At 46.9% G+C, this 21436-nt stretch overlaps 1 protein-coding gene across 3 annotated transcripts in view; it reads right to left on the bottom strand.

The window, feature by feature from the left end:
• Positions 1-21436, bottom strand: part of PPP6R2 (protein phosphatase 6 regulatory subunit 2) — a 142687-nt gene that overhangs the window by 56404 nt on the left and 64847 nt on the right. For all 3 annotated transcript variants that reach the window (XM_075924308.1, XM_075924312.1, XM_075924320.1), the window contains exons 3-9: positions 21108-21353; positions 18897-19083; positions 18073-18210; positions 10895-10960; positions 6245-6357; positions 2106-2219; positions 612-738 (exon numbers count right to left, since the gene is read on the bottom strand). In XM_075924308.1, coding sequence (XP_075780423.1) covers positions 612-738; positions 2106-2219; positions 6245-6357; positions 10895-10960; positions 18073-18210; positions 18897-19083; positions 21108-21334 — 972 coding nt within the window. In that variant the 5' untranslated portion in view covers positions 21335-21353. The remainder of the gene's footprint in view (positions 1-611; positions 739-2105; positions 2220-6244; positions 6358-10894; positions 10961-18072; positions 18211-18896; positions 19084-21107; positions 21354-21436) is intronic.

Here is a 21436-nt window from a genome sequence, read left to right as displayed (position 1 = left end):
ATCCCATGGGATTAATAGCAGATTTACATACCAAACAGAACATTAACAAATTTTAATTTTCTAAATTCAGAAACACTTCCTTTCCACACGGACACCTTCAGAACTCTCATTACATTAAAACAATGTCCTTAATGGTAGAGATGTAACCGTGTTAGTCTGGTGCAGCTGAAACAAAAAACAGGACTGTGTAGCACTTTAAAGACTAACAAGATGGTTTAATAGGTGATGAGCTTTCGTGGGCCAGACCCACTTCCTGAGGAAGTGGGTCTGGCCCACGAAAGCTCATCACCTATTAAACCATCTTGTTAGTCTTTAAAGTGCTACACAGTCCTGTTCAATGTCCTTAATGTTATTCAAATACATCAGTGCAGACTCCAAATCCCACCGCCTGGTTCCTAGACGTGTGAAATCTAAATCTGAACTCTGAATTTCTCTTTGAGGATTTAAGTCAGAGCTTTATGTTAATTTATTATACGGTTGGATTATTTTAGTACATGATGCGTTCAGGTGAACAAAACTGAAAATATCCAGGAAGCAAATGATTCTATACACAGAGGAAAGAAAACCTCTGAAGCATATGTCAGCTACTCTGATTACAGGAAGGGCTTTACCTTGGGCGGGTTGAGTAGAAGCTGGTGAAAATCCTTTAGCCGAGGCTCAATACCATTTAAGATGCTGCTATTGACAGTGTAAGACCTTTCAAATCCCTGAGAGAATGAGTCCACCAGTCCCTCCACTCTATAGGGAGAAAGATAAAACATAATAGTCAAAACCACCAAGGGTAGTCATGCTCGCCTTCATCAGACTTCCAGGCCTAGTACCTGCCCCCGGTGCCAGCTGCTTTCCAAGAGGAAATATTTACAGCTGGCTCAAGTTTAAAATACTATGTGAATCCAAATCCATAAAGCAGAATGCAAAGACAGAGTCAATTACTGTTTACTCATCATACTGAGGACAGCAAGGAACAATTAAAACGTGTCCCTGAATTGATCATTTCTCAAGTATTCGAGCATTAATGAGGTAGCTAGAAGTGTTAATGTTGCGCACAACTGTTAAATGCTGAAACAAAACTTCAACACGTGTTTGAAAGAATAATGCAAATTACTCCGGGCACCCATTTCCTGCATCACTGCATGCCCACGAAAAACGAGCGCTCCGCAGAATTCCTGTTTCCTGCAGAAAATGGCAGGGAAGCTGCCTGGCAGTGGGGGGAGATGGGGTTGACCATTGGTGCATGATGGGAGAATTCCTGTTCCTGTGCCACAGTGCGTGCTGGTGGTGGGTAAGGGGGTGGGGGAAGCAGTGGGCAAAGAAGGGGGTGGAATAGGGCAGGGGGAGGGGAACAGGGGAGCGAAGGGAGGGGAATGGAGAAGAAAAGGGACAGAGGAATCACATCGGGGAGCAGGAGCCTGGCACGTGGCATCCCCTCCGCAATAGCTGGGGCTCCTCCATTAAGCAGGCCTATCAAACCCTCCTCCTTCCACCTGGATTCCTCCCACAAGCCCCCTACACCCAACCCCCACCTTGATGATTCCCTCACCAACTATACCTGGACACCCGCCCTGCCCCGCCCCCCCCCCCCCCGGCACTCAGAGCCTCCCTCCCCCTGCTGAGCCCCAACTGCCTTCACCTGGATCTTCTGCAGTCCCACCCCCCTGCACTGGAAACCTCCCCCCGTTCCCCCGCCACAATTTCCTGTGCATCCAGCACTCCCACTGAGCTGCCCACAACCAGACTGCCCCACACCTGGCTCCCCTCACACAAAGCCGCTCCCATAAACATAAAAAATAAAAATAATTTTAAAAATAAATTGGAGCTAAAAAGTCACAGACCCCTCACCACAGTATCCGTGTTGTATCTGTTTTTCCCACCTTCTGTTTTTATTTAGACTGTAGTTCTCTGGTATAAAGATGTGCTTTTCTAGGTGTTTGCCTAGTACCTAGCATAATGCAGTTACAACTCTGCGAAGCTACCTTGAAGCACAACTTTAAAACAATGTTTCTTGTGTTTATTTTTGGCAGCCCCCAAAAGTAAGTCAGGAGTTTGATTTTTGAAAAAACTAGGTTTTGAGCTGTAACATTTTCTTATTGAGGGACGTAACCTACCCAGAACGCCGCGTCTCCAATAACGTTAATAAAATCTGAGTTCCATTCACTATGCAGTTTTCAGTCTGGTCTCCATCAAACATGTTTTTCAAAAGCTGCTCCACGCATTCCTTCCTGTTAAATGACACAGAGGAGTTACAGAAAGGCATTAGGGTTCCAAATAATTTGCAGTACTGTTTTAATTTTAGAACTATCCACTCTACTACTTAAGTAAAGAAACTGCATCTCTTTGGAAGAAAGATGAGGGGGACTCATCTCAGTGGCATGTATGGCAAGGCTAGACCTAATGCAGGTCTAGGAGCCTGCTTACCTACCATTTGGGCATGTACCTGATTATGCCACTGACTAGCTGAACCAAAAAGTGGCTCTGTCTCACATAAAGAGAGGAATGCCTCCTGCATTATGCGCTGTTAGCTGGCCAATGCCATGCACTCCGTCTACTTAACTCAGCAAAGACAAGGTTAGATGGTAACTTGATCAGTCTATAAGTACGTATTCAGATCCCAGGAAGAAGTTCTCAAATACGACTGGACTCGAATCTATCTGCCAAAGGCATAATAAGATCAAATGATTGGAACCAGAAGTCACCAGGACTCAACTGTAAGTAAGATGCACCTTTCAACAGTGGTGGTAATGGTCCATTGGAATAAACTGCCACCACAAAATGTGGAAACATCTCCATCTTTTGGTGTCTTCAAATAAAGGCTGGAGGACTCCCTCAGCAATACCTCTAGCACCACAAGTCACGGCTGCATGCACAAAGCACTGGGGGAAATCTGATGGCCTGTTCTGTGTTATAGGTCAGATTAGATCAGCATAACAGTTGCCTCTGTCTTTAAAAGCTGTAAATACTCTGATGAGACTCTCCAGTAGGTTTAGGGACTGACCAGAACAAATGCAGGCAGATAGTATCTTTACTGTAATGCGTGGCAAACAAGTAATCCTTGAATGTCCATTTTGTTTCACTGCAGTCCAACGTGTACAATACACAAGAGACAATCAAGACACTGTTCACTCTTTCATTCTCTCAATGATCTGAATACAATATCTAATTCCACATCTATGTCTGAATCTTTTTTTCCAAAATGGGATCCACCAATGTTCTGAACATTCCTCAGCAGAACGCAAGTACCTTTCCTGCTTTGAAAATCACAGGTGGAGCCACAAAGAAGCCTTTCCAAGTCTATGCACTTCAGCTGTTAACCATGAACTCTTGCAGCTCCCACTGCATTTCAAAAAAAGAGAGAGGTTACATACTCTGAGTCTGAGGCGTGTGGTACTCCAAGTGCATTCCACTCGAGGTGGATTATCGCCATTTTCCTGAGATAGGAAGATTTTTCACTGACAGCGTCCCCTTTGGTCCATGCCTGTGCCCTTTTCCTCATGCCCCAAACTCAGGGTGTAAATGACCAATGAGGACCTATCGCTTCCCCAGTTCCTACCCTATCACAACTTTACAAGAAGGGGCTAGAGCAGAGAAGGAGGGCGTGTCAGAGCATACACATAAGGAGCATACATCTGGAAGAACTCCAGCTACTCTATAAGGTAATTAACCTCTTTCTTCTTCAAGCAATGGCCCCGTGTGAATTCCACTTGCGAAGACTCACAAGCAGTACTCATGGAGGAAGAAGAAGGGGATACGAGCGGCCCTGCAGTACCACAGAGTAAAGAACCATTCACCCAAAGGATGCATCTGCTGTAGAGTCTTTCCGCATAGTGTAACGTCTCACAAAGGCAACGCACAGAGCCTGGTGTGGCTGCTCCATAGATCTCCAGAAGAGGAACCTCAGAGACGGAAGCTACTGATGCAGCTAATACTCTGGTCAAGAGAGCTCTAACACTCGGGGGCGGGGGGTGTCACTGTTAAACCACAATGCAGCCTGAGATCCAGTTAGAGAGTTTCTAAGGAAACTGCTTCCCCTTTCAGTAAGTTCGGTGAACAGTACAAATACTATGGGTGTTTTCCTGAACGGTCTTGTCCTCTGCAGGCAGAACACCAATGCTCCACAGACATCCAGACAGCGGAGATTCCCGTCTTCTCTGGAGGCATGAGGTCTCTAAAGGCTACTGAGGCCTTAACAGGGAGTACAAGTGCCCATTTCGATTAACCTGGCGGCAGTGGAGACAGATGGTGCTAGCTAAAGGACGTACTCTCAGTCATGGAAAAAAAAAACACATTACTGGTCTCAAGCCTGTGATAAAACATTGAGGAGAGAGACACACAGGCCTGAGCAGCAAAATGGACTTTGGCTCCTGTGTCAAATGATCTTGGCATGAAGGCTGGTCTTGACATGCTTGATGGTCCTATCGGGCTGTAAACATTTCGAGAGGGGACCTGAGGCATCAACCATTCCCGCACAGAGAAGGCAGGCACAACAAACCATGCATTGGGTACTAGGCCAGTCTCACCCAGATACAGAAAGCACCAAATGTGGGACAAGCGTCAGGTATGACACACGTCTCTTGAAAGCCAGCCAGGCTCCGCATCCAACACAGTCTGGGAGAGAAGCTGAAAGCTCTCTGGATGAGCAAAGCTATGGACCCTGAGCAGTCCTGTGCTGCTCTAAACTAGCTACTGACAAGAAAACATTAAGCTAAGCTCAGTGAATATGTAGCCTGAAGTCAAGTTCAGTTTGCTCCCTGCAGTAGCAGCAAAGAAACTGAAGCAGTAAGGGGAGTGAATTCCCTTTGATGGAGTAGGGTGCAGACATCAACCTCATGCCAGATCTATTATGTGCCTCTTAAAATACATGGCTTACCAGGACAGTTCTGCAGCTAAACCACTGGAGTGCCATATCACTTGTGGCCATGCACAGAGGTGTCCTTTTTTTCCCCCTGTGTCAACTGAAAGCTTTTAGATTCTGCAGAATCACCTCCATCCGTCCACACACTGGGTAAGCTGCCTGCACTTGATCCAGGCAAGTGAGAGTAGAATTTTTGATCCCTAGTTACACTCCTATTTTTCATTTCACTACTTAAAGATGACTGCCATTGCGTGCTCTCTCTCCAACACACACACAACCTTTTGCCAAAAAAATTCCCTTTCACCTCAAATAATTTCATCCTTAGTCTCAAAACCAAAGTGAATATTTTCAGAACATTTGATGCAATTAACTAGGGAATCACACACAAAAAGCCTATTTTAAAAGAGCAGTATTAAAGCTGCAAAAATCAAGCATTCAAAAGTTAGGAAATACCTATGCAACCTCAATTTGGGTACTTTGGGCTTTTATTTCTCCACAGGACCCCTTCCTTGTTCAGTGCAAAGCATGGACTGCATTCTTGGAATGGCTGTGTAGTGAAGGAGGGAAGGAGGCTGTCATCTGTGGGACCCCTACCTCACTTGTCACAAAAAGGGGAACATGCATAGAGAACGGTACGAGTTGAGAGAGAATGGTGTCCTGGATAAAGCGACCGAGTGCGACCCTGGAGAACTGAATTCAATTCTAACTCCTACCACAGAGTTTCTATGTAACACTGAACAAGCCACAAACTAAAAGTTCACAGTTGGCCACTAACTGTGTTTGTCTCACTTCCTGGGTACCTCACAAGACACCTGGGGCCAGATCTCCAGAAGTGTTGAGTGCTCCCACCTGCAAGGGCCTGCATCTGTATTGGAACATAAAATACTAAATACGTTTGAAAATCAAACCCTAAATGCCTCAAATTTGGCACCCCAAATTAATGGACATTTTGACAGTTTTGGCTTGAATCTGTTGAGCCTCAAATCCCCAGCTGTAAAATGGGGATACCACCCTACAATCTCACAGGGGAGTTGTGGAAATAAATTAATTAATGCCTAATAAGTAATCAGACACAACGGTGAGAGCATTCCTACCATTACATTCTTCCCAGTTAGAGGCAGTGTCCTTTTTATTAGTGTAGGCACTTTTCATGGTAGAAACCAAGTTTTGCTGTGTCTTTGTACCCATGCAGAAGTATAGTAAGGCTTGACTGTGACGTTTGGGTGTTACCATAATTTAGCAAAAATAAATATAATGTGTAAGAACAATTGTGAGGAGTGTGGCAAAGGTCTGAGATTATTTACCACACAGTTCACGCCCTTGAACATTTATCAGGATGTGACATTACCAGCAGCAGTCATTTAGTTTAACAACACGCCTTTGGATTGTACTTACGACTCCAGTGCTGTGAGAAGCGGGTCAGGCTCAGATATCTCCTGCAATTGGCTGCCCTGGTCTCTGCTCAGTCTTATGATATCACACAAGGTTTGGGAAGCATTTGATTGCCTCTGCAAACAATGTCAAAGGTTACATTTAAGTACTAAATTGCACAGCTGGGTTCATCATGGCCTTCAGAGAAAACATGATTCAACACAAAAGTACATCAGTCAGCAATACATGGAACTAAGCAAAAAGAGTTCCTCAACTCAAAGGCAGCAGTACTCCAAGGTAACATGGAAGATCAGATCTATTCCTCCTTATTTAACAAACTTCCAATCCAAGCTTCTCTCTTCATAGCACTATTCACATCAGCAACACAATTAACAGGGAGACTTTAGAATCAAAGAAGAGGTTTTCTTGAACTTACATTAAAACAAATTGTAAAATTTCAAAGTGAGTTTGCTTTCTTTCCTTTTTCTAGAACACAAGAATGGCCAGACTGGGTCAGGCCAAACATCTAGAACTATGTGCAGGTACAACTGTCTGGATGGACATGGAAACCCACTGATCCATAGAGATCAATACCCAAGAGACACCATGGTCAACAGAGAAGAGCGTGGTGCCACCTCTTCCAGGAGACAGTGCCCTTAGCCAGCAGATCCCGAAATCTATCTGCAGACAGCCACATCTGCTGGTAAACAGTTACATGCACGCAGGGCTCTACAAATGTCCATCTAGACCAGGGGTCTCCAAACTACGGCCCGCGGGCCGGATGCGCCCGCGAGGCCCTCTCATCCGGCCCGTGGAGACCTTTTTGTCTGGCCCCACCTTCCGCGTGCCGGTGTGACGAGGCGACCCCCGCCCGTCCCTGGGACGCCGCCGAACGGGCCCTTCTTGCCACGGGGGGGGGGGGCCCCTGTCAGGGGTGTGCGGCGTGTACTCACGCCACGCCGGGGCAGGAGAAGCGGGCCGCTCCGCTGACAAGCGGCTGCGCGGCGGCAAACGGTGCAGGGGGCGGGGGTTAGCACGGGCGGCGTTCCCCCGCCCAGACTGACAGGGCAGCCGGACAATCAGGGGGCAGGATGGGCGGTGGTGGTAACGCCCGCCCGGCGACGTGCGGGGGAACGTGAACCCCGGCGGGAACTTTAAAAAGGTGACCCCTTCCGCCCGGGGGGGGAAGGAGTGAGCGGTGGCAAGCAGGAGGGGAGGACAGCGTGCAGAGGAAGGGGAGAGCAGGGGGAAAAGCCCCCCCCCTTTCTCAGGAGTCCAGACCCGACGGCCACCCAGACGGCAGGACCAGCCCCGGCGGGAGGGGTGGGCGTCTGGATATACGACCGTCAGCCTGACGGACGAATCAAAGGTGACCGCCCCACGGTGGGGGGAGGTAGAGGGTCACACGAGGAGGGAAAGGAAGCAGCCCAGGGCAGAACTCGTTAGAGTTGGCGGGCTGACGAGTTACGGCAGGAGCCCTGTCAGCCGGACCGGAGCCAGCTGGTTCCGTGTCCTTAGGGCCCTGGGCTGGGGCCCGTGAGTGAGGGTGGGCCCGGGCCCCCCTTTCCCTCCCCTTCAGCACTGGAGGGAGTGCATGGTCAGAGTACCGGCCGCGCTGCAACAGAGGGCGCAATAGGCAACTGAAATTCCCCGTCATGAAAGCGGCCCCCGAACTGCTGTTTGATAGTTAATGCGGCCCTCGGGCTGAAAAGTTTGGAGACCCCTTATCTAGACCAGTGTCCTGTCTGCTAACAGTGGCCTCAGATGCCCCAGAGGGAATGAAGAGAATAGGGAATCAGTAAGTGATTGTGTAAGCACATAAGAACAGTCATACTGGGTCAGACCAAAGGTCCACTTAGCTCACTGGCCTTTCTTCCAACAGTGGCCAATTGCAGATGCCCCAGTGGGAGTGAACACAACAGGGAATCGTCAAGTGATCCCTCTCCTGTCATCTATTTCCAAACAGAAGCTAGGGACACCATTCCTACCCATCCTGGCTAATAGTCATTGATGGACCTATCCTCCATGAATGTATCTAGTTCTTTTTTTGAGCCCTGTTAAAGTCATGGTCTTTACCACATCCTCCAGCAAGGAGTTCCATAGGCTGACTGTGCTGAGTGAAGAAAACCATGATTTTGTTTGTTTTAAACCTGCTATTAATTTCATTTGGTGACCCCTAGTTCTTATGTTTTGGGAACAATAACTTTTCTTTATTCACTTTTTCCACTCCAGTCATGATTTTATAGACCTCTGTCACATCCCGTCCCCCCTTGTGTATTCTTTTCTAAGCTAAAAAGTCCCAGTCTTTTTAATCGCTCTTCATATGGCACCCGTTCCAAACCAACAACCATTTTTGTTGCCCTTTTCTGAATCTCTTCGAATTCCAATATATCCTTTTTGAGACAGGGCGACCACATCTGCACGCAATATTCATGATGTGGGCATACCATGGACTTAGACAGAGGCAATAAGATATTCACGGTCTTAGTCTCAATTCTTTTTTCATTACTCCCAACATTCTGTTTGCTTTTTTGATGGCTGCTGCCCACTGAGTGAATGTTTTCAGAGAACTATCCACAATAACTCCAAGATCTCTTTTTTGAGTGGTAACAGCTAGCTTAGATCCCATCATTTTATATGTCTAGTTGGGAATATGCTTTCCAATGTACACTACTTTTATTTTATCAATCTTGAATTTTATCTGCCATTTTCTTACCAAGTCACCAAGTTCTGTGAGATCCCTTTTTAAGTCTTCACAGTCTGCTTTGGATTTAACTTCTAGCTTATCGGTTAACCAGTTTAACTCTTACATCCCTATTTGTATCCTCTGCAAATTTTGCCACCTCATTGTTTACTCCTTTTTCCAGATCTTTTATGAATATGCTGAACAGGACTGGGCCCAGTACAGACACATAGGAGACACCACTATTAACCTCCGTCCGTTCTGAAAATGGACCTTTTATTCCAACCCTTTGTTTCCTATCTTTTAACTAGCTACTGATCCATTTAGATCCTTCCCTCTTATCCCAGTCAGCTTGCTTTGCTAAAGAGCCTGTGGTGAGTAAACTCGTTAAAGGTGTTCTGAAAAATCGATGTACACTATATCCACTGGATCCCCCTTTTCTAAATGCCTGATGATTCCTCAATGAATTCTAATAGATTGGTGAAGTATGATTTCCCTTTACAAAAACGATGTTGACTCTTCCACAAAAAATGATTATAGGATTCAGAGATAGTCGTGTTAGTCTGTTTCAGCAAAAACAACAAGGAGTCCTGTGGCACCTTAATGACTAACAATGTTACTATGGCATACGTTTTTATGAGTTGCAACTCACTTCATTAGATGCAAGAACTAGGCATCTGATGAAGTGAGCTGCACAACGAATTACGTTTATCTATGTGTCTAATAATACTTTCTTTACTATAGTTTCAATCAATTTACCCAATACTGAAGTCATTCTCACTAGCCTCTAATTATTGGAATCACCTCTGAAGCCCTTTTTTAAAAGTAGTGGTACATTAGCTAACCTCCAGTCATTTGGTACAGAAGATACATTCAATGACAGGTTACAACACACAGTCAGTAGTCAAGCAATGCTGGTCGAGACTTTGTTAGTGCAGACATTTCATCTTTGCTTATTTCTACTCAATAATATTTCTTACTTCCTTAAGAATATGTAATTATCTGACAAAATTACTTATATACAATTGATAATAATACCAATGATAATAGCTGTGGTACTTATGGACACTCTGTCACACTAGCTATCTGGTTACTAATCCAAGACATTTGCTTAGACACGGTCCATGGCCATCTTGATATCGTAAATCTCACCTATTCTTAAAGATACATAAACTCACAAACTAGCAGTTTCCCATGTACTTTCACAAAAGGATAACTTCTACTGGGACGTGACCCCCCCTCCAGTGAAAGCACAAACAAGAAAACCTCTGTAACACCATTGAGTCTGTTTTGCTGCTGGCAGTTGTGGTGATGTGTTGGTAAACAAATAGAACAAATATAACTAGCTAAAACAGAGATGAAAAATTACCCTAAAGTTCTCTGGTCTTAACCTTTCACAACACTAGTGAGGGAAGTCAGGATACCCACATGTGACGGACTTGTGTAATAGGCTAAATTCTAAAACCAAGAGTAATATGTGAAAATGGCTGAAAAAATAGACCTTTTAACTGTATAATGTAATATTTGACACATTTCTTGCACAGACTCAGATAAATGATTCTTGTAGATTTTAGCAGGATATTAAAACAGAAAAATTGTTCTTGGCTTTAAAAAATGGGCTTAAAACCACTACGAGCCAGTTGTCCAAGCCTTTCAAATAGCAAGCTCAAAAGAAACATGCTCTCAATACACCCCAGTGAATCATCTCTGATTATAAGGAGTCCATCTAAATTCGTACCATCTAGCACGTGGCTTAGAATCATCAGGAAACTGGTACTCAGAAGACAAGAGAAAACCCTGTTAATTGAGGACAAGCTGAGCATGACAAAAGAGGACAACACTGCCATACATACTCTCGGTTCCTATTCTCCTCTCATTAGGAAGATGGCATTCTTCCAAGTGTTAGAAAGCAAGTCCTCTCAAGCGCACATGCTCCTAGACTTCTAATTAAGTTTCAAAATCATACAAAAAATAAATGACGTGATACTCACATCCTCATCCTGGCTCGAATGGATCAGCTCCACAAGTCTTTGAATTACTTTCGCTTCGTTAAGCCACTAAAGAGAAAGGAAAGTGTCCCTGGTTTGAGATCACATCACTTGGTCACTACTTACTGCTAGCACTGCTTAGAATGGGATACATATGGTGAGGAAACTTTGTCACCCTCTATTTCATAATCCACAAGGCCTAGGCACTACCCTTTACTTCCCGAGGGCTAGAAATTGTTATATACTAATTTGCACTGCCCAAATAAACATAAAATCTTTGCTACACATTGTCCCTGCCACAACGGTCAGACCAAGTCAGTAAGTTAATGGGAGTTGAAGCCAATTGAGATGGGTTCACTATTTCTTGACACAAATAAATACTCTGGCATCACAGAAAGACAGAAATGAGTAAAACCTAATAGGTCATCAGATCCAGTTCCTGGCCAATGCATAATTTTTTCCTACAAATGTACCTTCCTTAAATCTCTAGTTCTACAACTAAAAGATTCATAGATTCCAAAACTAAAAAGAACCAATGTGATCATCTACCTAACCTTCTGGATAATACAGGCCATCTTCAGTCGTCCTTGTGGCACTTCTCTGAACTCATTCCAATTTAGCAACATTCTTTGTGAACCGTGGGCACCAGAAAGGGATGCAGCATTCCAGCAGTGGTTGCACCAGTGCCAAATACAGAGGTAAAATAATCTTCCTGAATGAGATTCCCAGATTTATGCATCCAAGAATTGCATTTGCCCTTCTGGCTACAACACTGTGGCTGTGTCTAGACTGGCCAGTTTTTCTGGAAAATCAGCCGCTTTTCCGGAAAAACTTGCCAGCTGTCTACAGTGGCTGCTTGAATTTCCGCAAAAGCACTGACTTCCTACTGTAAGAAATCAGTGCTTCTTGCGGAAATACTATTCTGCTCCCGTTCAGGCAAAAGTCCCTTCTGCGCAAAAGGGCCAGTGTAGACAGCTCAGATTTGTTTTCCGCAAAAAAGCCACGATCGTGAAAATGGCGATCGGGGCTTTTTTGCAGAAAAGCGTCCGTGCCAATCTAGACGCTCTGTTCCGAAAATGCTTTTAACGGAAAACTTTTCCGTTAAAAGCATTTCTGGAAAATCATGCCAGTCTAGACGCAGCCTGTATGTTTAGCTGATTCACCACTAGAACTGCCAATCTTTTTTCACGGTCACTGGTTCCCTGGATAGTGTCCCCTATTCTCTAACTATGGCCTATATTCTCTGTCCAGAGATGTACACATTTACATTTAGCTGTATTAAGATGTAGATTTTGTTTGTGCCCAGTTAACTAAGCACTCTAGATCACTCTGATCAGGGAAATGAGCTGTCCTCTCCATTAGTTACCACTTCCAAATTGTGTGTCATCTGCAAACTTTGTCAGTGATGTTTTCTGCTTTCTTCCCTATCATTGATAAAAATGTTAATGTTGTAGAGAGCCAAGAACCAAGTCCTGTGACACCCCACTAGAAACATGCCTACTTGATGATGATTCGCAGTTTACAATTACATTTTGATACCTATCAATTATCAAGCTTTCAATTCATTTAATGTGTCCCATGTTAATTTTATAACACCTAGGGGTTATTGTTTTTAATCAAAATGTCATACGGTACCAAGTCAAATGCCTCCGTTACTTCTAGTGTCTCAAGCAATAGGTCTAGTAGTTTTTGTGATCTGGCCTCAAACGCAAAGGATACCTGCGCCAATACCACTTTGACCATAGATTTATAGATTATGAGGCCAGAAGGGACACTGTGATCCTCTAGCCTGGCCTCCTGAATAACACAGGCCAGAGATCTTCCCTGAACTAATTCCTGTTGGTCAAGAACGTGGTCCGCTGTCTAAATCTTACTATGCTCACACTCAAACTGGATTTGTTAGGTTGGGTTTTAATGTGACTCCTTTCTCTTTCCTCATTTCCCAGCAGCCTGCTCCCCTTTCTAGCAAGAAACATTCCCCATTACACCAGGTGACCCTTTATTAGGACAGACTGTTACAAAACCCGTTCTCTCCCAGAAGGGTCCCAGCCACCAGCCACAACCAGAAAGGCAAGAAGAGGTGAGCAGAAACATTTCCTATCTGTGAAGTCTATTCCATAAGGATTATTGCTTAAGGTAAGTGGACATGGTACTCTAGGATATATTGCCACAACAAGTCCGCACTGGCTGAGGGGAAAGCCAAGTTCCATCAGTCTAGTTATGTGGCCCCCGTCACCCTCCTATCAAGTGTTTAAAGATGGTCCTGAAGTCCTGCTGACGTTACAGAAAACTTAACATTTTCAGTTGCCACAACAGCGCTGCTAGGGTAAACTTGGTGTAGGACTTTGGTCCAAGCCTTTATCTCTTCCTATCTCCTCTTATTCTCTGCACTTCCAAAATCCACCAGCTGGCTAACCACGCCATCTATAATCATTATATCCAAGTTCCTCCCTCCAGCTTCATCTCCCTCTGCCCTTGCCACTCCTCTGAAACTGTTCTCACTAAAGCTTCTAGTGACTTCTTCCTATCCAAATCTCAGGACCTCGACTGCATCCTTTCTTATCTCTTAGCTGCTCTGCATATCCAGTTACACTCCCCAACCATTGTAAACCCTGTCCTCCCTTAGTTTTTTAATCCCATCTGCTCCAGATTATCCCCCTACCTCTCTGATCATTTGTGTCCCCCATTTGGAGTCTACCTGCTCCACCTGCTTCCCTCAGGACTCTATCTTTGGCCCCCTCCTCCTCCATCTGCTCCCACTTTCCCGGGGATCTTATCTGCTCACATGACTTCAACTACTGTCTTCATGCCGAGGACTAAAATGTATCTGGTCTGCTAACCCGTCATGCCCTATCCAACTCTCTCATCTTAGCCAGTCCCTTCAATATATCTCTTTGTGTAAGTCTGGCAATCACCTTAAACTCAACATGGCAAAAAATGCCATGGTACTGATATTACCACTATCCTCCCACTGAATCCCATAACATGGGCAGCTTGACGTCTCTCTCTCTTTCGACCAGGAGCAGGGAACCTTTTTTGGGTCGGGAGCCACTGACCCACAAAACAATCAGTTGGGAGCAGGGGGTTGCGAGAGGGCTGGAGTGCCAACGCAGGCTCCCCAATGCTGGGGGAGACCATAAGCCTCCTCATCTGGCTCCCGAACCTTAGGTACCCCACCCCTGCTTTAGACCCATACATGCTGGATATACCTATATCCAGAGCTCACTGAACCGCAGCGAGCCCCGCTTGCCAGCCGTGCTGTCCGGCGATTTGTACATGCGCAGATCACCTGAACCCGGCTCTTCCGGGTTGCAATCTACTCGCCACGGGCATACAACGAGAACTACCATTCAAGTCCTTATTTCTTGATTTGACTTCTTCTCTGTGGCCTGACATCCACCTCACATAAGTGAACCTAACCAAAAAACTGTCATTTTGACCAAGTCGTTGTCCCTTCCTTACATCCCTCTACTGGCTTCCCTTCCCCACTGTGTCAAACTCCAACTTCTGGTCCTTCCCTTCAAGGCTCATCCCAACTTAGCTGGTCTTGTATCTTCAACACAGAGTTCCCCCCTCTCTCTTTTACAAAGCAAGCTAGCATCCATCTCCTGTTGGTTTTCTTGTCCTCCGCATGCTACCACATGAACATAATACAGCATGTGGTGACCCTGAGTGGCAGAAAGGGACAACAGCCTGACCCTTTACCAAACTTTTAGGTGTGGCAGGAAAGCCCTTTCCATTACATTCTCCCTGGGTATACGCAGAGGGATACAGAATTACAGCTTGTCTAGGGCAGCTCCTCAGCCTAATTTTACATTACATGGCTCACTCCGAGCCGAGAGAATCTAGCCTTTAGTGTTTTTTGGTTTGTTAGTTGGTTTTTGACCATTTGATTCTCTCTCTCTCTCTCTAATTTGGGCTTTTGGCCTTCTCCCTAAAAGGAAAGAGATCTCCTTTTCGGGAGGGGGGGCGGGAGGTCCGGTCTTTTCTGCACTGATCTACCATGCTGCACTTCAAGAAGGTAAGAATGGGGACCAAGCGTTGATATTAATTTATTTCCCCTTTGAAAGTATGTTCTCATGAACCTGCTTCAGAGGGGGAGCAAAACTGAGCTGAGACATTGCTCCAGAAATACTTCCATTGCTCCAGAAAGCTCCCTGCTCTTGAGAGGCTGAGCTTATTCATTCCCCTCTCCCATACGGGCCCTTCCCGGGGTTCTCAGGAAATATATTGGCCAGAGAAACCCGACAGACTTCCCAGGAGCTCTAACCCAGGGGTCTCCAGCCTTTTGACACCCAAGATCACTTTTGAAATGTGAGGACAAACCAAGATCTACCCCATCCCTTCCCCAAAACCCCGCCCCTTCCTTGAGGCCCCGCCCTCTCCGTTCCCCTACTCTCCATCACTTGCTATCCCTGGCCCTTATACACTCTAAGGATACGGCTACACTGCCGCTTTTTTTCGGCAGTGGAAAAAAGAAAGAAGAAATGTTTCTGACATTTGGCCTGTCTAGACTGGACCAAATGTCGGAACCCCCCCCTTCTTCTGGAAGCCCCCTCATTCCTTGTGGAACGAGGAATACAAGGGCTGCCAAAAGAGTGTGTTTGCCGGAAAAACTCCTGCAGTCTAGCTGGACCCTCCCTGGGTTGAGACAGACGGTGCGGGCTCTACGGTGTGAATGAGGGATTTAGGTGTGGGAAGGGTGAGAGGTGCAAGGGAGGGAATTTGGATGCAGGAGGATGTGGAGAAGGGGGTGCTGACTCAGGGAGGGGGCTCCAGGCTGGGGAGTGCTGAGTTCAGGTGGAGGGTTGGGGTGCTGAGCAAACCACAGGCTTGTGGCTGTGAGGGTGCAGGAGTTTGGGCTGGGGTGCATGAGGAGCTCAGGGCAGAGAGGTTGGGAGTATGATGGGCTCAAGACACAGATTTGCAGTGTGGGAATGGTGCAAGAGTGTTGTGGCAGAAGGCTGAGGATATGGGATGCAGGAGTTTGGGGATGTGAGAGGCTCAGGACAGGGGGTTCCAGTGTATGAGAGGCTCAGATCTGGAGTCAGGGTGGGGAGTACAGGAGTGTTATGATGCTGCGGCCAGATGAGGACTTGGCCCCAATTGGGGGCTTGTTGGCCAGGCTTCATTTCTAAATACAATATTATGGCAAACACAAAAGGTTTCAGTATCACCTTTATTTCGGAGAAGTGCGGGTAACCAGTTTTGAGTCAGGGATCATTGGCCCACAGAAAAGTCAGTTGGAGCCACACAAGTGAGATACAAAAACACAACCCCTCCAAACCCCTCAAACCTCACTAATGTGGCTCCAACTGTGCTTGTGGGTGCTAGGACAGGGTTCTGGGGCAGGGTACCAATGGGTGCGGGGGCAGGAGACAGGGTGCTTGTGGGTGCTAGGACAGGGTTCTGGGGCAGGGTGCCAATGGGTGCTGGGGCAGGAGACAGGGTGCTTGTGGGTGCTGGGACAGGGTTCGGGGGCAGGGTGCCAATGGGTGCTGGGGCAGGAGACAGGGTGCTTGTGGGTGCTGAGACAGGGTATTTGTGGGGGTCTCGGTGGTGGGGAGGGAACAGGAACCAATACCTGTGGATCCTGCAGCTGCACGCCAAGGCCCAGGAAGTGTGTGGGCTGCTCCCCAGTCCCCCAAACAGTGGCGCGGTACCTGAAACGCTGGTCCGTCGCATGCCTGATGCCTTCCTGCACCGGGGAGGGAGGGGGGAGTGGAAGTAGTCCCGGACAGCGCCAGCCCCAACCGCTGGGGTAGTGCGCACTGCCGTGGGGAGTGGAGGAGCAAGGCCCGAGCAGCCAGAGCCGGTGCAGTCCCGGATCCCCACCCCCTCCCCCGAGTGCAGGAAGGCAGCAGGGGAACAAAGTCCCCAGCATGCGATGGACTGGCGTTTTAGGTACTGCGCTGGCTGTTGGGGCAGGGGAGAGAGCAGCCCACGCACTTCCGGGCTCTGGCGCGCAGCTACAGAACTCCCCCTGGCCCTGCAGGAAGCCCACACTACCTCCGTGGTCCCTGGAGGTAGCATCAGCACGGCCTGCATCTTAGGGGTAGGGGGCATCGAGGGCGGGCCCCCAAAGCCTCGCGATCGATTGATCAAGCCTCCAAGATCGACCAGTCGATTGCGATCGATGGGTTGGTGACCACGGCTCTAACCCCTCCGTGCATAGGATCTACTGGGCAGCGAGGTCTGTTTTAACCTGGAGGTCTCGGCCAGGGCTAAGAGCAGGGACCCTCCAGAAGCCTACTACGAAAGTAGCAGCAAGTGTGGGGAGCTGGGCCCAAAGGCCACTTACTGCACTTTCTAGAATTGGCAGCATCTGGTCTCCTCCATGCTCAACTCATGCGGAAGCAGAGAGCAAGGGGCAAGAGGCAGCAGAAATAAGTCTGCTGCTTTGAGCTTAGGGACTCTGCTGTGACCTTCCACCTGACAAGCTGCCCCTCCGGCTTCACATCCCTCATGGAGATGGGAAGTTGATTGTCCTGGAGCCAATTCTTTTCCCATCCTGCCTGTCTCCTTTCCTGTCAGGGGTAGGGCACTGAAGCGATCCACCTGGCCTGGGCTACATCTTACCCAGCACAGCTGGCTTCTCCAATGCTGCCTGGGGAAGGAGAAGAGAGACAATTCTGCCTAGTCTGGGGAAACTGTGATGCCAACAGGGCCGAGAAACAGACCTTTCCGCTTTCTGACTTTCCTCAGCTCCCTGATACTTGCAGGGGCACCAGCCCTAGAATGGGTAACAGAGCACAAGAGACTCTCCCCAGAAATCAATGCATATGCGGGACACAACTGCAAGTTAGCTAGATAATTACGAGACAAACTGTTAGTGTGAAGCGAAGTTTGGAATTTCCTTTCAAAAAAGTTGGGCAGTGAAGAGGTCTAGCTGCGCCTGCCTCTCAGTGGGGCTCAGGAACAAACGAAGAAAATGTCAGGAGATGGGATATTCCTGTTGTCAGTGACTAACAAGCTAAATTCTGCCCACAAGCTTCAAGCAGGCCAACATACGCACTGCACTGCACTGCACCAGATGTGTAGATCTTAGCACAAGGAAGAAAAATACTTTTTTAGTAGAGGAGTGAATTTACTCTCGTGTTACTTGAAACAGAATAACAGCGCCTTGAAAACGCTTTCCACTCCATTCCCCCAACAACAGAGAAAGGTTAAGCAAGCCTCACATTTAGTACTTCCTGCCGTAAAGGTGCTGGCTCCACGCAGCTGATCAGTCGAAGCAGCAGGTCCATCATCGCAGATGTATCAATATGCTTTAGTACCAGGCTAATAAATTGGTCTTTTTTCCTCAAAAATCCAATCACCTTTAAAAAAATAAAACAACAGTACATGAGTTTTCTGTTCAATCATGAAAATGGCGCCAGAGATCTCAGCATACCCAAATTCGTGTCTCAATCAACCAATGAGAAACAATTATGATGAATAATTTTTGAGAGAGAATAAGCAAGCAAAGGAACACTTGGCTGCAATAAAATGCCAAACAGAGCTCCCCGACAGTCCTTGGTCATGTCCCAAAGAAGTCCTATTCAACTGAGATATATGGAGACTGAGGTCACTAGTGAAGCTGAAGTATTTTTAAATCTACTGAGGCTCCTTCCTATAAAAAAATCTCTATGTTAAAAGGGAGGAAAGTTTGCACTGGAGTTCATTCCTATGCTATTACATGGCAAATATTCTAAGCCTCTTAGATGTAGGCATAGTACCAGTAAGACAAGTTTATATGTTAAAAGATAAAGCATGAGCATACAGGCATCGGCCCCTCTGAAGCAAAAGTGAAAATTATATATTAGTCTTTAGGTGCACAAATAATTCACACACATCAAAATGGAAAAGTTTACAAGAAGCCTTACAAAATACACACTCCATTTTCAACTTCAGCTCACAGCACTGGCAGAAGAGGGTAGAAACTGCCTATTCAGTGTTCAAAGCACCATACAACATACACCACTAGTAGCCAGTGTGTCTGTATCAAAGCAGATCGCATTACTACCTGTTCCGTTTTTCTTGCAATGAGATTCCCAATGGTTTTGCTGAAGAAACTGGCAAGCAAAGGGTTCAAAGGAGGCTTGTGATCCAAGAAGTCATAGAGGATATTCAATAAAGTTTCATCCCCTCCTAGTCTGTCGTTGATCTGTGGCACATCAGAGGTCAGGAGTTCACAGGCAGTATTTGGATATCTAGAGACATAGAACCAAGACGGCAGCTGAAGGTGAGGTTAGAGCCTTCTACCAATTCTTAGAAGACACTGAAATAACAACTGCTATGAAATAAAGCTGCAACACAAAACCACCAATCCATTTTACACAGGAACTCGTGTGAGAACTCCAGCTTTGGATCCTCGAGCAGCGTCCAATCCAGTCTAGATAAGGGAGTGACAGTCACTGCTGATGCTGTGTGCGCACGCTATTGCAAATTCATCTGTACACTTTTATTTCAAGATCATTGTAACCGATATTAAAATTATGTTATAGTTCCCACTGAAAATATTTAACCAAAAATGCAGATCAGCATCCTTTACAAGCCAGGAGAAGGGCGCCAAGATTGTTTTTCCTATGTGTGATTTAATGTCTTATACAAATTCCACAGGGGATTTTGTGGAATGCTGAAGCTTCAAATGAGGATTAATTATTCAGCTGAAGCCCCAACAGGCATAACTGACAAAAGGTCACAATAGTTACTGCCCCTGATAATCTTTACAGGCTATGATTCTCCAGACACTAAAACATAGCTCAGTAAATCAACGGTTTCTTCTTCCTTGTACAGCTGACGTGGAGCAGTAACTACAATTTCACCTGAAGTTGATTGAGCCAAATAGTGGTGACACTGGGAGAATGAAAGGAAAGCCCAAGCCAGAGGTCTGTGTGTGTCTAATTTAGAAGACAAAAGAGAGTTATCTACCTCTACAGAAACTGTTGTTCTTTGAGATGTGGGGGCAGACGCGTATTCTGCTCAGGGATGCATGTGCCCAGTGCACCAAAGCCTTAGAGAAATCTGCCCAGCAGCACTTAATATTTAAGGGCAGCAAAGACCCTGACCCCCAGCCTTCCTTTAAAGCACATGTCAAGAGTTGGGGCTCAAAGGCAGTAGGGGTGGAGGACCACGTCTGCACCCATCTCTCAACAAACAATAGTTACCTGAGTCATCTGAGAAGCAAATGGCACCTAGAGTTTTCGCAGCGCTTCACCTGGGTGGAAGTGGAATGCTCTGCAGTCTGTGCGGTTTGGGGAACATGCAGATGTGGACTGCACTGAATGCACCCCGAGCACAAGAGCAGAACTTTGCCTCTCAGAACACATGAGGAGGCAGCCATGCCCTCTCTCTCAGTAGCACCTCTTTGGACTCCGTGGGATACGGAGCAGCCTCTAGCCACAGTAACTATGGCCTGCCAAGGACAGAGGCTGCTATGCAGCTGCAGCCCCTGTGCATGAGGGTGGAGGGGGACGGATCCGAGCTCCCTGCGGACAGAGGCTGCTCTGCATCCCATGGAGTATCCTCTGTCCGTGGGGAGCTTGGACCCTTCACGGACAGGGGCTGCTGCCACCCCGCACTGCTTCCTCTGTATCAGAGGCAGTAGCACAGAGCGGCAGGAAGCCAGTCTGAGGGGGGAGCTGGTTTTTAAACTGGCTCCCCTCATGGACTGAATCCCATCTGCCACCCCTGCACTGCTGTCTCGGATAGAGGGGCAGCAGTGAGGAGCGGCAGGGGGCTCCGCGGGAGTGGGGCCGGAGCGCACTGGCTGCTGGCCTCACCCCCAGAATACCGAATAGTCGTGGAGCCGCACTTGTTTGCTGCCTGTGGTGACTGTGGAGTATAATAGTTCCCAGTGCTTGCTACGCTCTGTGGTCACTCTGCAGTATAACAGTCCCTGCTATCACAGCGCTCCCTTTCTGTTCGGTGAGAAACAACCCTATACCACACACATCCCATTGTCCTGGCACCTCTAAACCCTTACCTTGCTTAAGTTAGGAGAAGAGGGGGCGGAATACCAAAGTTGGTGGTCCTAGTTCTACCATTTAGTAGGAGTACTTGAACATTCACATGCCTGAATACAGTCATACAAAATATATTCACTATCTTACATATACATTAAGTTCACAACACCATCATCAGCGTTTCATCAGCCTTGTGCTGAGGAAAAATGTCTGCAAGCAACTCTCCGATTCATTTTTCTTCCCATAAAAGAGAGAATCTGAGTACGTACTTGAAGCGGACCTTCTCGTCCATGTCAATGGGGGGTTCATGTGTGATGAGGTTGACCAGCTCCTCCATGCAGTGCTGCTGGCAGATGAAGTCCAGCAGTTTGCGGTTCTGTGCCTTGCACTCCTGTAGGATGTCATCTTCATCCATCAGCTCACGCAGCGTCACATCCTCCTTATCCAGCAGCTTGTCCACATGCGATGTTGTGTTCAAATCAAACTTCCAGAACATGATGGTGGAACACACCCAGCTGCAAAGCAAAGGGGAAGGATTAATGCTCAGTCTCCTCAAGTCAATCCTCAGCTACTTCTTCCCGGGTTGTGAAAAAGACAA

This window comes from Pelodiscus sinensis, chromosome 1 (assembly GCF_049634645.1).
Source record: "Pelodiscus sinensis isolate JC-2024 chromosome 1, ASM4963464v1, whole genome shotgun sequence".
NCBI classification, from domain to species: domain Eukaryota; kingdom Metazoa; phylum Chordata; order Testudines; family Trionychidae; genus Pelodiscus; species Pelodiscus sinensis.
The sequence above is the reverse complement of the archived record's forward strand: the minus strand, read 5'-3'. Positions and strand labels throughout refer to the sequence as shown.